At 42.4% G+C, this 13,900-nt stretch overlaps 1 protein-coding gene across 1 annotated transcript in view; it reads left to right on the forward strand.

The window, feature by feature from the left end:
• Window positions 1-13,900, forward strand: part of CLPB (ClpB family mitochondrial disaggregase) — a 229,011-nt gene that overhangs the window by 85,996 nt on the left and 129,115 nt on the right. The window contains exon 5 of the mRNA XM_082244581.1: window positions 169-297. Within this exon, the coding sequence (XP_082100707.1) occupies window positions 169-297 (129 nt within the window). The remainder of the gene's footprint in view (window positions 1-168; window positions 298-13,900) is intronic.

Raw genomic sequence — 13,900 nt, forward strand, 5'->3', positions numbered from 1 at the left:
ACAGGTGAAAATAAAAGGGTGGCAAAAAAGAAAACGTAAAAGAAGACTAATGCAGCCCCCACATTTAAGGATTGGTAGGATACAATGTATCCTATTTGTGTCTTTAGGTCGATGATTATTCATGTCTGCTCTCATTCAGTGACGTCTTCCTCTCTTCTCTCCCTCCAGTCTTTGTGGTTCGGGAGGACGAGTTCAGCAATCGTCTCAATACTCGGGCCAGCTTCCGGGGCTGCACCGCCCTGCACTACGCCGTCCTGGCCAATGACTACAGCACCGTCCAGGCCCTGCTACAAGGAGGTGAGTCACTGCGGATCTGCAGAGTACAACACGTCACCGGGGACCAGCGTCTGCACAACAATCTCATTAACCACTTCACTGCCGGTCACTCTACAGGGGCCACAAATTCTACAATGCGCAGGCATGGTACTACTTCCCTATACTACAGTACATATGGAATGTGCCAATGTGCTACTTCCCCCTATACTACATATGGGATGTGCCAAGGTACTACTTCCCCTATACTACATATGGGATGTGCCAAGGTACTACTCCTGCTATACTACATATGGGATGTGCCAAGGTACTACTCCCCCTATACTACATATGGGATGTGCCAAGGTACTACTTCCCCTATACTACATATGGGATGTGCCAAGGTACTACTTCCCCCTATGCTACATATGGGATGTGACAAGGTACTACTCCCCCTATACTACATATGGGATGTGCCAAGGTACTACTCCCCCTATACTACATATGGGATGTGCCAAGGTACTACTTCCCCTATACTACATATGGGATGTGCCAAGGTACTACTCCCCCTATACTACATATGGGATGTGCCAAGGTACTACTCCCCCTATACTACATATGGGATGTGCCAAGGTACTACTCCCCCTATACTACATATGGGATGTGCCAAGGTACTACTTCCCGTATACTACATATGGGATGTGCCAAGACCATAGCTAGACAAGCCGGCAACACATGCATCCGAATAGTGAAAGGTCGGCACCCAACCTTCAATTCAAATGTAAAGTTTTTTATTACATATCATCCCCATGACTAAGTGAAATGCGTTGGGGGTGTGGTCTGGTTGTAGCCCAGGCTCAGGCTGTCATACCAAATAAAACAATATTCAGCGCAAACGAATGAATGAAATAAAATAAAATAAAATAATGAAATGACAGCTTAACACTAAAGGTCAATACCTAAAACCTCTTTAGTGAATAATAAATACAGCGCAGTGCACTATAAAACAAACAATAACAATATAAGGTGCAAATAAGGCGATCCATGAACCACTTCATCAAAGAAATGTGATGGCCACGGGTAGAGGAATCTCCGTGGGGCTCCGTATAAACAAAAAGCAAAAGACACAATCTAGTGCTCTCTGTATGCTTCATAAAATGTATTTATTTAAAAACGTAGGAAAGGTACTTACAAAGAAGGCACTGATGGCCGCGGGTGACATCACACGTTGCTCCTTCCCCCGTACTCGTTACGTCAGTGGACGGGACTTCTTCAGCAGGATCGGAACAATGTCTAACACTCGCTCTTAAATACAGGCTACACACACTATACAAGGCAATATCACTAAGGAGAAAGGAACCACCCCCTGCCTTCCTGACAGAGACACCCGGCCTACAGATATAATGTTTATGCATATAAAGTCCCAACTAGAATCGAGGAATCTCTGTGTGGCTCCGTATCAACAAAAAGAAAAAGACACAATATAGTGCTCTCTGTATGCTTCTTGATGGTTTACGTCATTAATTACTTTTATATGTTTTAGTATTTTCCTTTTTTTTTTTTTTACTATAAATACTCATTTTTGTGGACGCTAGAGTTCCCTTTTAACCTGCGTTTACCTATTTGATTGGCAGGCAGGTAATGTCCTCTAACCAGTTTTTGTAGGTTTTGACATTCTTTTTGGAGCCGTCACGGCATTATATTTGTAGGCAGAGTGTCTCTGTCTGCAAGGCGAAGAAGTCCCGCCCACGGACGTAACGCGTACGGGGGAAGGAGCAACGCATGTCGTCACCCGCGGCCATCACATTGCTTTGATTACAAAAACACAACGGACCCGCGCTTCTAATGATAAACAGCAGCTAGCATAAAACACTACTATGTAACTATATGTATTTAAGAGCAGGTGTTAGACGTTCTGATCCTGCTGAAGAAGTCCCGCCCAGGGACGTAACGCGTACGGGGGAGGAGCAACGTATGACATCACCTGCTGCCATCACATTGCTTTGATTACAAAAACACAACGGACCCGCGCTTCTAATGATAAACAGCAGCTAGCATAAAACACTACTATGTAACTATATGTATTTAAGAGCAGGTGTTAGACGTTCTGATCCTGCTGAAGAAGTCCCGCCCAGGGACGTAACGCGTACGGGGGGAGGAGCAACGTATGACGTCATCCGCTGCCATCACATTGCTTTGATTACAAAAACACAACGAACCCGCGCTTCTAATGATAAACAGCAGCTAGCATAAAACACTGATAGGACAGAAGTGCAATATAAACAAAATACAGCGCTTTAAAATAAGTGATCATATGACCACATAAACATTGAAAGGTTCTATGGTAGTTAAACCAAAATCTTCCACCCTGGTGTGATATCCATATGAGAGTGTGAACACGATCCTCCACCGTCACCAATAAACACACTGTCCCTTACCACAATCAACAGACCATTGCTCCCACAGCGGTCAAACAGCGCAATGGGTGATTTAAAGGATCACTCAGCCTTAAAATCTGGGTCAGTCGTGTATCCAAACCATTCAACAACATCCAGGATCCAAACCATTCAACAACATCCAGGATCCAAACCTTTCAACATCCAGGATGGGGTACATATAAACTGAAAGAGAGCTAAAAGAAAAGACTCATAGTGTAGTAAGTTAGTTCCAATTTATTCAAAGGATAAAATTACACTCACCAGAGGTCTGGTTAAAAAAAAAAAAGCGCCTATAGTACAATAAACATGTATTGTTTCAATCCAACAAAATGGCCGACCTCCGGATGTGACGAAGTGTACGCAGAGCCAGCTCCGCCAAACGCGTTTCATCACAGACGTCATCAGGGGGCTTTGATTGTACACGCTGTTTTTATGCGCTGGATCAGTGCCTTGCTTTGTAAGTACCTTTCCTATGTGTTTGAATACATTTTATGAAGCATACAGACAGCACTAGATTGTGTCTTTTGCTTTTTGTTTATACGGAGCCACACAGAGATTCCTCTATTCTAGTTGGGACTTTATATACATATAGATTATATCTGTAGGCAGAGTGTCTCTGTTGGCAAGGCAGGGAGCGGTTCCTTCCTCCTTAGTGATACTGCCTTAGCGTCCTGTAGTCAAGGTAGCGAATATGTAAAAGCGGGTGTTAGACGTTGTTCTGATCCCGCTGAAGAAGTCCCGTCCACGGACATAACGCGTACGGGGGGAGGAGCAACGTGTGACGTCACCTGCAGCCATCACATTGTTTTGATTGTACACGCTGTTTTTATGCACTGAATCGGTGCCTTCTTTGTACATTTCCTATGTTTTTGAATGAATACTTTTTATGAAGCATACAGCGAGCACTAGTTTGTGTCTTTTACTTTTTGTTTATACAGAGATTCCTCTATTCTATTTGGGACTTTACATATATATATATATATACATATATACATTATATCTGTAGGCAGAGTGTCTGTCAGGAAGGCAGGGGGTGGTTCCTTTCTCCTTAGAGATATTGCCTTAGGGTCCTGTAGTCATGGTTAGACCTTGTTCCGATCCCGCTGAAGAAGTCCCGTCCACGGACGTAACGCGTACGGGAGGGGAGGAGCAATGTGTGACGTCACCCGCAGCCATCACATTGCTTTGATTGTACACGCTGTTTTTATGCACTGGATCAGTGCCTTGCTTTGTAAGTACCTTTCCTATGTTTTTGAGTGAATACATTTTATAAAGCATACAGAGAGCACTAGATTGTGTCTTGCTTTTTTGTTTATACGGAGCCACACGGAGATTCCTCTATTCTAGTCGGGACTTCAACATTAGAGTGCACTACAGCGACCCTTTCATTTGACCTTGTGACCCTTTTTAGGGTCGAATGTGTGATGTGAGAGGCAGTGTTTGTCTATGGTGGATGGGCGGAGCTTCACCGCTCACTTCTGCATGGTTTGCAGGATCACTCCTTTTTTTTTTTTCCACAAATAGGCTGAGCTGATTGTCTTGTCACCTTTTCCAGGCTCCCTATATGTGTCAGGCCTTCTTACACCTTCTTATGGGGTTTTGCAGAGATGGATGACTTCCAGGAGTTTTTTTCCCTTTTTTCTTTAGTACATCCCCTTAGGAATACCAAGGAATCCTATGTATAAGAGATGCTGACGCATTTCTGCTCTTAGATGCCATCAGTAATTTCATTTATTCATAAACGACCTACCGCCGCCCGCCCGGCCCTGCCCGCCGTCATGTGAGGTGACAAACTGGCAGCCCTCCAGCTTTTGCAGAACTATAGGAGTCATACTTGTAACTGCAAAGCATCATGGGACTTGTAGTTCCGTAACAGCTGGAGGGCCGCCAGTTTGACGCCTGATGGGATATCTAGCACAATCTCGGTATTTGTGGACGATACTAAGCTAAGCAGGCCAATATCTTCTATGCACCAGGGGGGTAACTACAGGGGTTGCACCCGGGCCCCATGCTCCTGGGGGCCTATGCGGCTCTTTGGGGGGCGGGGGGGTGGTATCATGTAGCGAAATCACTGTCCTCTTTTTTTCCTCCTGTAGCTGCAGGAGGAAAATGGAGGAGATTGGTTCCTCTGTATGCTGCCCCCGCCACTCCTCCCATCCAGTTCACTTGTGTTCTGCTGTCTCTGGGCCCCTGTGTGCTCCCCTGCCCCCCCCCCCCCACTGTGCTCCCTCCCCTGCCGGCTGCTGCAGGGGATGTGTCACAATGGAGAACCAGGAAGGGGTCAGCAAATATGTAATTTACCAGCTCCTTCCTTTTCTGAATGGACAGAGTCATAGTCAGTCACATTGTAATAAAATAAAATGATAAAAAAATACAATTAAAATATCAAAAAATAAAATCTACTGACAGCAGTGGGTGAACTTCCAGGATCGCAAAGGTCACACTTGCGACCAGGCCCTGGCATTCCACCACCGCGGGGAGGCCCCAAGATGGCAGGAAGGGGGCCCAGTGCAGAACTTGTGTAAGGGTCCGTAATAAAGGGCCCCACAATGAGAGTAAAGGGCCCCAGGATCAGTGGGAAGAGCCCCAGGCTTGAAGGGAGGGGTTCCGCTGGGCCTTTCCGGATTTCTTGCACCGTTGCCCTGAAGGTTCTAGTTATGCCTCTCCTATAAAGGACGTGGTAACCCTATAAGAAGACCTGAACAAAATAATGGGGGTGGGTGGGGGGCAATTACGTGGCAGATGAGGTTTAATGTTGAAAAATTTAAGGTAATGCATTTGGGTGTCAGAAATACGAACGCAAGTTACTCACTAGGGGGGGGAACCTCTGGGGGAGTCTTAGATGGAAAAGGACTTGGGGGTCCTGGTGGACAACAGGCTTGGCAATGGCATTCAATGCCAAGCTGCTGCAAGCAAAGCCAACAGAATACTGGGATGAGAAAGGGGTTTGGATGATGCATTACCAGGGGTGGCGATCTGAATGCATGAAGTAAGCAGTGTGCCCCATTATGGTGGGAAATATAGAGACTGGATTGGAAATACGAACTTTATAGGGCACAGAGGTAAAAAGTATCAAAATGTATAAATACATAATAATGATATACAATTTAAAAACATCAAGAATACGGCATAGACAAGATAACAAGACTATAAAATCCAAATAGCAATGCTGGTCATGTAGCCGGATCCCCTGAGGGGACAATGATGATAATATTACCAAGAGCCCCTCAGGGGATGTCAGCGTGGCCGCCGTGCTATGTGGTGATGATTGGAGCGTCCGCTCAACATGTTTCGCCAAGCCGCTTCTTCAGGAGCATAACTCACCACTGGACAATATAATAACTGGTAGGTAAAGATGGTTGGAACATGCAGTGTGGATCCTGCCAGAAATGCAGTATGGCCAGCGAAGCTAGTGGATGAGCCTATCAGTTTGGGTTTAACCGGTTGTGGGCCACTCGCCGCAGATTTACTGCAGCAGGCAGCCCCTCCTGCGCGAACCGACGTAGCTGTACGTCGGTCATGCGCCGGCATCTAGGGGGCGAGCGTGCGCCTCGTCAGCGGGGACTCCGATGCACGGGGTAGGCAGCTCCGATTGCGGCCTGACACCCCCGATTGTTCCTCCGCTGAGGGAGAACGGTCAGCTGTTGTAAACACAGAAGACCGTTCTTCTCCCTGGAATGATCAGAGTGCCTGTGATCCTTCTATATAGGATCACATGTCTCTATGGTCATTTCACAAGCCACGCCCCCATACAGTTAGAATCACTCCCCTAGGCTTACATTTAACCCTTTGCTCACCCACTGTGTTAACCCCTTCCCTGCCAGTGTCATTAGTACAGTAACAGTGCATATGTACTGTATGCACTGATTTCTGTAGTAATGTCACTGGTCCCCCCCAAAAAGTGTCAAAAATGTTAATCAGGGGTCCGATCTGTCCGCCGCAATGTCGCAGTCTCGCAAAAAATCACAGATCGCCGCCATTACTAGTAAAAATAAATAAAATAATAAATAAAAAATAAATAAAAATGACAGAAATCTTTCCCGTAGTTTGTAGACGCGATAACTTTTGTGCAAACCAATCAAAATAAGCTTATTGCGATTTTTTTTTTTTTTACCAAAAATATGTAGCAGAATACAAAATTGGCCTAAAATGATGAAACAATGTGATTTTTAATTTTTTTTTTGTATTTGGGAATGTTATATAGCAGAAAATAAAAAATATTGCTTTTTTTTTTTTTTTTTTTGTTTATACCTCAAAAATTAAAAATCGCAGAGGTGATCAAATAGCACCAAAAGAAAGCTCTGTTTGTGGGAAAAAAAAGACATCAAACAACTCAAGGAGTGTTTTGTAGTCCTGATAACAGGTCTATTTGCTTTTGCATGCCCATAGATCAGCATAGAGCTTCTAGTAGGGTCTCCTTAACATCAGGGCTGTGTGTTGCGGTGTAAAGGCCAGGAGGCATGACAGCCGCCATGTGCATCAGCGTCTGGACGGGTGGTCGGGATATTTATTCATTTTTCAAGAAAAGGTGAACTTACCCTTTAAGGGTAAAAAAAAAAATGCCTTAAAAAAGAAAACGAATGCAGCCCCCATATGTGAGGACGGGTAGGATACAGTATACAGTATCTCACAAAAGTATGTACACCCCTCACATTTTTGTAAATATTTTATTCTATCTTTTCATGTGACAACACTGAAGAAATGACACTTTGCTACAATGTAAAGTAGTGAGTGTACAGCTTGTATAACAGTGTAAATTTGCTGTCCCCTCAAAATAACTCAACACACAACCATTAATGTCTAAACCGCTGGCAACAAAAGTGAGTACACCCCTAAGTGACAATGTACAAATTGGGCCCAAAGTGACAATATTTTGTGTGGCCACCATTATTTTCCAGCACTGCCTTAACCCTCTTGGGCATGGAGTTCACCAGAGCTTCACAGGTTTCCACTGGAGTCCTCTTCCACTCCTCCATGATGACATCACAGAGCTGGTGGATGTTAGAGACCTTGCGCTCCTCCACCTTCTGTTTGAGGATTCCCCACAGATGCTCAATAGGGTTTAGGTCTGGAGACATGCTTGGCCAGTCCATCACCTTTACCCTCAGCTTCTTTAGCAAGGCAGTGGTCATCTTGGAGGTGTTTGGGGTCGTTATGTTGGAATACTGCCCTGCCCCCCAGTCTCTGAAGGGAGGGGATCATGCTCTGCTTCAGTATGTCACAGTACATGTTGGCATTCATGGTTCCCTCAATGATCTGTAGCTCCCCAGTGCCGGCAGCACTCATGCAGCCCCAGACCATGACACTCCCACCACCATGCCTGACTGTAGGGAAGACACACTTTTCTTTGTACTCCTCATCTGGTTGCCACCACACACGCCTGACACCATCTGAACCAAATAAGTTTATCTTGGTTTCATCAGAGCACAGGAGATGGTTCCAGTAATCCATGTCCTTAGTCTGCTTGTCTTCAGAAAACTGTTTGCGGGCTTTCTTGTGCATCATCTTTAGAAGAGGCTTCCTTCTGGGATGACAGCCATGCAGACCAATTTGATGCAGTGTGCGGCGTATCGTCTGAGCACTGACAGGCTGACCCCCCACCCCTTCAACCTCTGCAGCAATGCTGGCAGCACTCATACGTCTATTTCCCAAACACAACCTCTGGATATGACGCTGAGCACGTGCACTCAACTTCTTTGGTGGACCATGGCGAGGCCTGTTCTGAGTGGAACCTGTCCTGTTAAACTGCTGTATGGTCTTGGCCACCGTGCTGCAGCTCAGTTTCAGGGTCTTGGCAATCTTATACCCTAGGCCATCTTTATGTAGAGCAACAATTATTTTTTTCAGATCCTCAGAGAGTTCTTTGCCATGAGGTACCATGTTGAACTTCCAGTGACCAGTATGAGAGAGTGAGAGCGATAACACTAAATGTAACACACCTGCTCCCCATTCACACCTGAGACCTTGTAATACTAACGAGTCACATGACACCGGGGAGGGAAAATGGCTAATTTTTCCCAACTTGGACATTGTCACTTCCAGACCTAAACCCTATTGAGCATCTGTGGGGCATCCTTAAACAGAAGGTGGAGGAGCGCAAGGTCTCTAACATCCACCAGCTCTGTGATGTCATCATGGAGGAGTGGAAGAGGACTCCAGTGGCAACCTGTGAAGCTCTGGTGAACTCCATGCCCAAGAGGGTTAAGGCAGTGCTGGAAAATAATGATGGTCACACAAAATATTGGCACTTTGGGCCCAATTTTGGACATTGTCACTTTGGGGTGTACTCACTTTTGTTGCCAGCGGTTTAGACATTAATGGCTGTGTGTTGAGTTATTTTGAGGGGACAGCAAATTTACACTGTTATACAAGCTGTACACTCACTACTTTACATTGTAGCAAAGTGTCATTTCTTCAGTGTTGTCACATGAAAAGATAGAATAAAATATTTACAGAAATGTGAGGGGTGTACTTACTTTTGTGAGGTCCTGTATGACACGTTAAGTGTTGTATGGTGAGAGGTCAGAGCAGACGGTAAGGTGCGGCATGGCTGAGCGCCTCGCCTATTGTTGTCCTCCTTCCTCTCCACCTGTCCTCCTCTATCTCTCCTCCCCGAGGCACTTCCATCCTCCTCACAGGCAGCACGCCATTAGCCGGCCACTTAAACAGGCCACCTGGTTTCCTGCGGGGCCCCCGGGGCCCCTCTGTTATCAATGACTTCATTGACCTCTGCAGGACTTGTGTGTCCAACAAAGTGTCACCTTAACCACTTCTGGACCGGAAGGATTTGCCCCCCTTAATGACCAGGCCATTTTTTGCGATTCAGCACTGTGTTATTTTAACTGACAATTGCGCGGTCGTGCGACGCTGTACCCAAATACAATTGACGTCCTTATTTTCCCACAAATAGAGATTTATTTTGGTGGTATTTGATCACCTCTGCGATTTTTTTATTTTTTGCACTATAAACAAAAAAGGAGCAACAATTCTGAAAAAAAAAACAATATTTTTCACTTTCTGCTATATAACATTCCCATTAAAAAAAAATCTAAATTTTTCATAATTTTAGGCAAATTTGTATTCTGCTACATATTTTTGGTTAAAAAAAAAAAGAAAAAAAATACCAATAAGTGAATATTGATTGCTTTGCACAAAATTTATCGCATCTACAAACTAGGGGAAAGATTTATGTAATTTTTTTTATTTATTTTTTTACTAGTAATGGCGGCGATCTGCGATTTTTTTTTTTTTTTATTTATTTATTTATTTTTATTTTTTGTGTAGTCATGCGACACTTTACACAAATAAAACTGATGCCCTTTTTTTCCCTATAGAGCTTTCTTTTGCTGGTATTTGACAACCTCCTGCGTTTTTTTTTTTTTTTTGCACTATAAACAAAAACAGGCCCACCATTTTGAAAAAAAAAAAAAAACAAACAATATTTTTTGATTTCTACTATGAAATATTTAATAAAAAATTTAAAAAATCAAATGTTTTCATCATTTTAGTCCAATTTATATTCTGTTACATATTTTTGGTTATAAAAAAAAAATCGCAGTAAGTGTATATTGATTGGTTTGCGCAAAAGTTATTGCTTCTACAAACTAGGAGAAAGATTTATGTCATTTTTATTTTATTTTTATTTTTACTAGTAATGGCGGCAATCTGCGATTTTTTTTTTTTTTTTTTTTTGTGTGGTCATGCGACACTTTACACAAATAAAACTGATGCCCTTTTTTTCCCCCATAGAGCTTTCTTTTGCTGGTATTTGATAACCTCATGCATTTATTTTTTGTTTTTTGGGGGGTTTTTTTGCACTATAAACAAAAAAAGACCCACAATTTTGAAAAAAAAATAACAAACAATGTTTTTTGATTTCTGCTAATTTTTTAAAAAAAAATGTAAAAAATTTAATGTTTTCATAATTTTAGGCCAATTTATATTCTGCTACATATTTTTGGTAAAAATAAAATCTCAATAATCGTATTTTGATTGGTTTGCGCTAAAAGTTATCACGTCTACAAACTAGGGGAAAGGTTTATGTGATTTTTATTTATTTATTTTTTTACTAGTAATGGCGGTGATCTGCGAATTTTTTTTTTTTTGTGTGGTCCTGCGACACTTTACACAAATAAAACTGATGCCCTTTTTTTCCCTATATAGCTTTCTTTTGCTGGTATTTGATAACCTCCTGCGTTTTTTTTTTTTGCACTATAAACAAAAAAAGACCCACAATTTTGAAAAAAAAAAAAAAAAAAACATTTTTTTATTTCTGCTATAAAATATTTAATAAAAAATGTAAAAAATCAAATGTTTTCATCATTTTAGTCCAATTTATATTCTGTTACATATTTTTGGTAAAATAAATAATCCTAATAAGTGTATATTGATTGGTTTGCGCAAAAGTTATCGCTTCTACAAACTAGGGGAAAGATTTACGTCATTTTTATTTATTTATTTTTTTTTTTTTTACTAGTAATGGCAGCGATCTGCCATTTTTGTTTTTTTGTTTTTTTTTTGCACTATAAACAAAAAGAGACCCACAATTTTGAAAAAAAAAAAAAAAAAAAAAACAAGCAATATTTTTTGCTTTTTGCTATAAAACATTTAATAAAAAAAAAATGTAAAAAATCCAATGTTTTCATCATTTTAGGCCAAATTGTATTCTGCTGCATATTTTTGGTAAAAAAAAATAAAAAATCCCTATAAGCGTATATTGATTGGTTTGCGCAAAAATTATTGTGTCTACAAAACTAGGGGAAAGATTTATGTCTTTTTTTTTTTTTACTAGTAATGGCGGCGATCTGCGATTTTTAGGGGGACTGCGACATTGCGGTGGACAGATCAGACCCCTAACTGACATTTTTTACACTTTTGGGGGGACCAGTGACATTACTACACTAATCAGTGCTAATCAGTATGCACTGTTACTGGCAGTGAAGGGGGTTAACACCAGGGGCGATCAAAGGGTTAAGTGTGTCCCTAGGGGGTGCTTTATACTCTGCCCCCCCCATGTACATAAATTGGTGCCCCCCCCCCATGTATATAAATTGGTGGAGAGTTCCCCTTCTACCTCTATCCTGAAGAGGAATTCACAGCAGTGAAAGTGAGGGAGGATCCAATCATGGGGACAGATGGGGACCCCGGACAGATCCCGGGGCTGTTTACCTGCTCTTATCTCCTCCGTTTGACCTGCGACCGCATCTTATTTCTTTTGTCTAGACGGACAGATGTGTGCGGTCACCTGACCGCGAGACGAGTTAACCCGGAGTGTATAATCCGAACTCTACAATCCGACCTCTATCATCTACAGCCACTTATCATAATATAACACCTGCATAGTATAGGGACATCAACTAAAAAGTTGAAAGATTAATAAAAAAGCATATATACACTGTATGTATGGGGGTATATATTATATTTAATATATATAATATATGTTTTTATACTGCTGAAAAAAAAAATGAAAGGAACACTTTGAAAACACATCAGATCTCAAAGGGGAAAATCTCATGCTGGATATCTATACTGGTATGGACTGGGTAATGTGTTAGGATCTATACTGGTATGGACTGGGTAATGTGTTAGGATCTATACTGGTATGGACTGGGTAATGTGTTAGGATCTATACTGGTATGGACTGGGTAATGTGTTAGGATCTATACTGGTATGGACTGGGTAATGTGTTAGGATCTATACTGGTATGGACTGGGTAATGTGTTAGGATCTATACTGGTATGGACTGGGTAATGTGTTAGGATCTATACTGGTATGGACTTGGTAATGTGTCAGGATCTATACTGGTATGGACTGGGTAATGTGTTAGAATCTATACTGGTATGGACTGGGTAATGTGTTAGGATCTATACTGGTATGGACTGGGTAATGTGTTAGGATCTATACTGGTATGGACTGGGTAATGTGTTAAGATCTATACTGGTATGGACTGGGTAATGTGTTAGGATCTATACTGGTATGGACTGGGTTATGTGTTAGGATCTATACTGGTATGGACTGGTTAATGTGTTAGGATCTATACTGGTATGGACTGGGTAATGTGTTAGGATCTATACTGGTATGGACTGGGTAATGTGTTAGGATCTATACTGGTAGGGACTGGGTAATGTGTTAGGATCTATACTGGTATGGACTGGGTAATGTGTTAGGATCTATACTGGTATGGACTGGGTAATGTGTTAAGATCTATACTGGTATGGACTGGGTAATGTGTTAGGATCTATACTGGTATGGACTGGGTTATGTGTTAGGATCTATACTGGTATGGACTGGGTAATGGGTTAGGATCTATACTGGTATGGACTGGGTAATGGGTTAGGGTCTATACTGGTATGGACTGGGTAATGTGTTAGGATCTATACTGGTAGGGACTGGGTAATGTGTTAGGATCTATACTGGTATGGACTGGGTAATGTGTTAGGATCTATACTGGTATGGACTGGGTAATGTGTTAGGATCTATACTGGTATGGACTGGGTAATGTGTTAGGATCTATACTGGTATGGACTGGGTAATGTGTTAGGATCTATACTGGTATGGACTTGGTAATGTGTTAGGATCTATACTGGTATGGACTTGGTAATGTGTCAGGATCTATACTGGTATGGACTGGGTAATGTGTTAGAATCTATACTGGTATGGACTGGGTAATGTGTTAGGATCTATACTGGTATGGACTGGGTAATGTGTTAGGATCTATACTGGTATGGACTGGGTAATGTGTTAGGATCTATACTGGTATGGACTGGGTAATGTGTAAGGATCTATACTGGTATGGACTGGGTAATGTGTTAGGAAGGAAAGGATGACACATTGTTTGATGGAAATGAAAATTATCACCCTACAGAGGGCTGAACTCAGACACCCCGAAAATCAAAGTCAAAAAATGATGCAGCAGGCTAGTCCATTTTGGTGAAATGTCATTGCAGGACCTCAGAATGGTCCTCAGTAGTGTGTATGGCCCCCACATGCTTGAATGCATGCCTGACCATGTCAGGGCATCCTCCTAATGAGAGGACGGATGGTGTCCTGGGGTATTTCCTCCCAGATCTGGACCAGGACATCACTGAGCTCCTGAACAGACTGAGGTGCAACCTGGCGGCGTCGGATGGACCAAAACATAATGTCCCTGAGATGTTCTACTGGATTTAGGTCAGGCGAGCGTGGGGGCCATTCAATGGTATCAATTCCTT

Source organism: Pelophylax lessonae (assembly GCF_965119305.1).
Source record: "Pelophylax lessonae genome assembly, chromosome: 2".
NCBI lineage: Eukaryota > Metazoa > Chordata > Amphibia > Anura > Ranidae > Pelophylax > Pelophylax lessonae.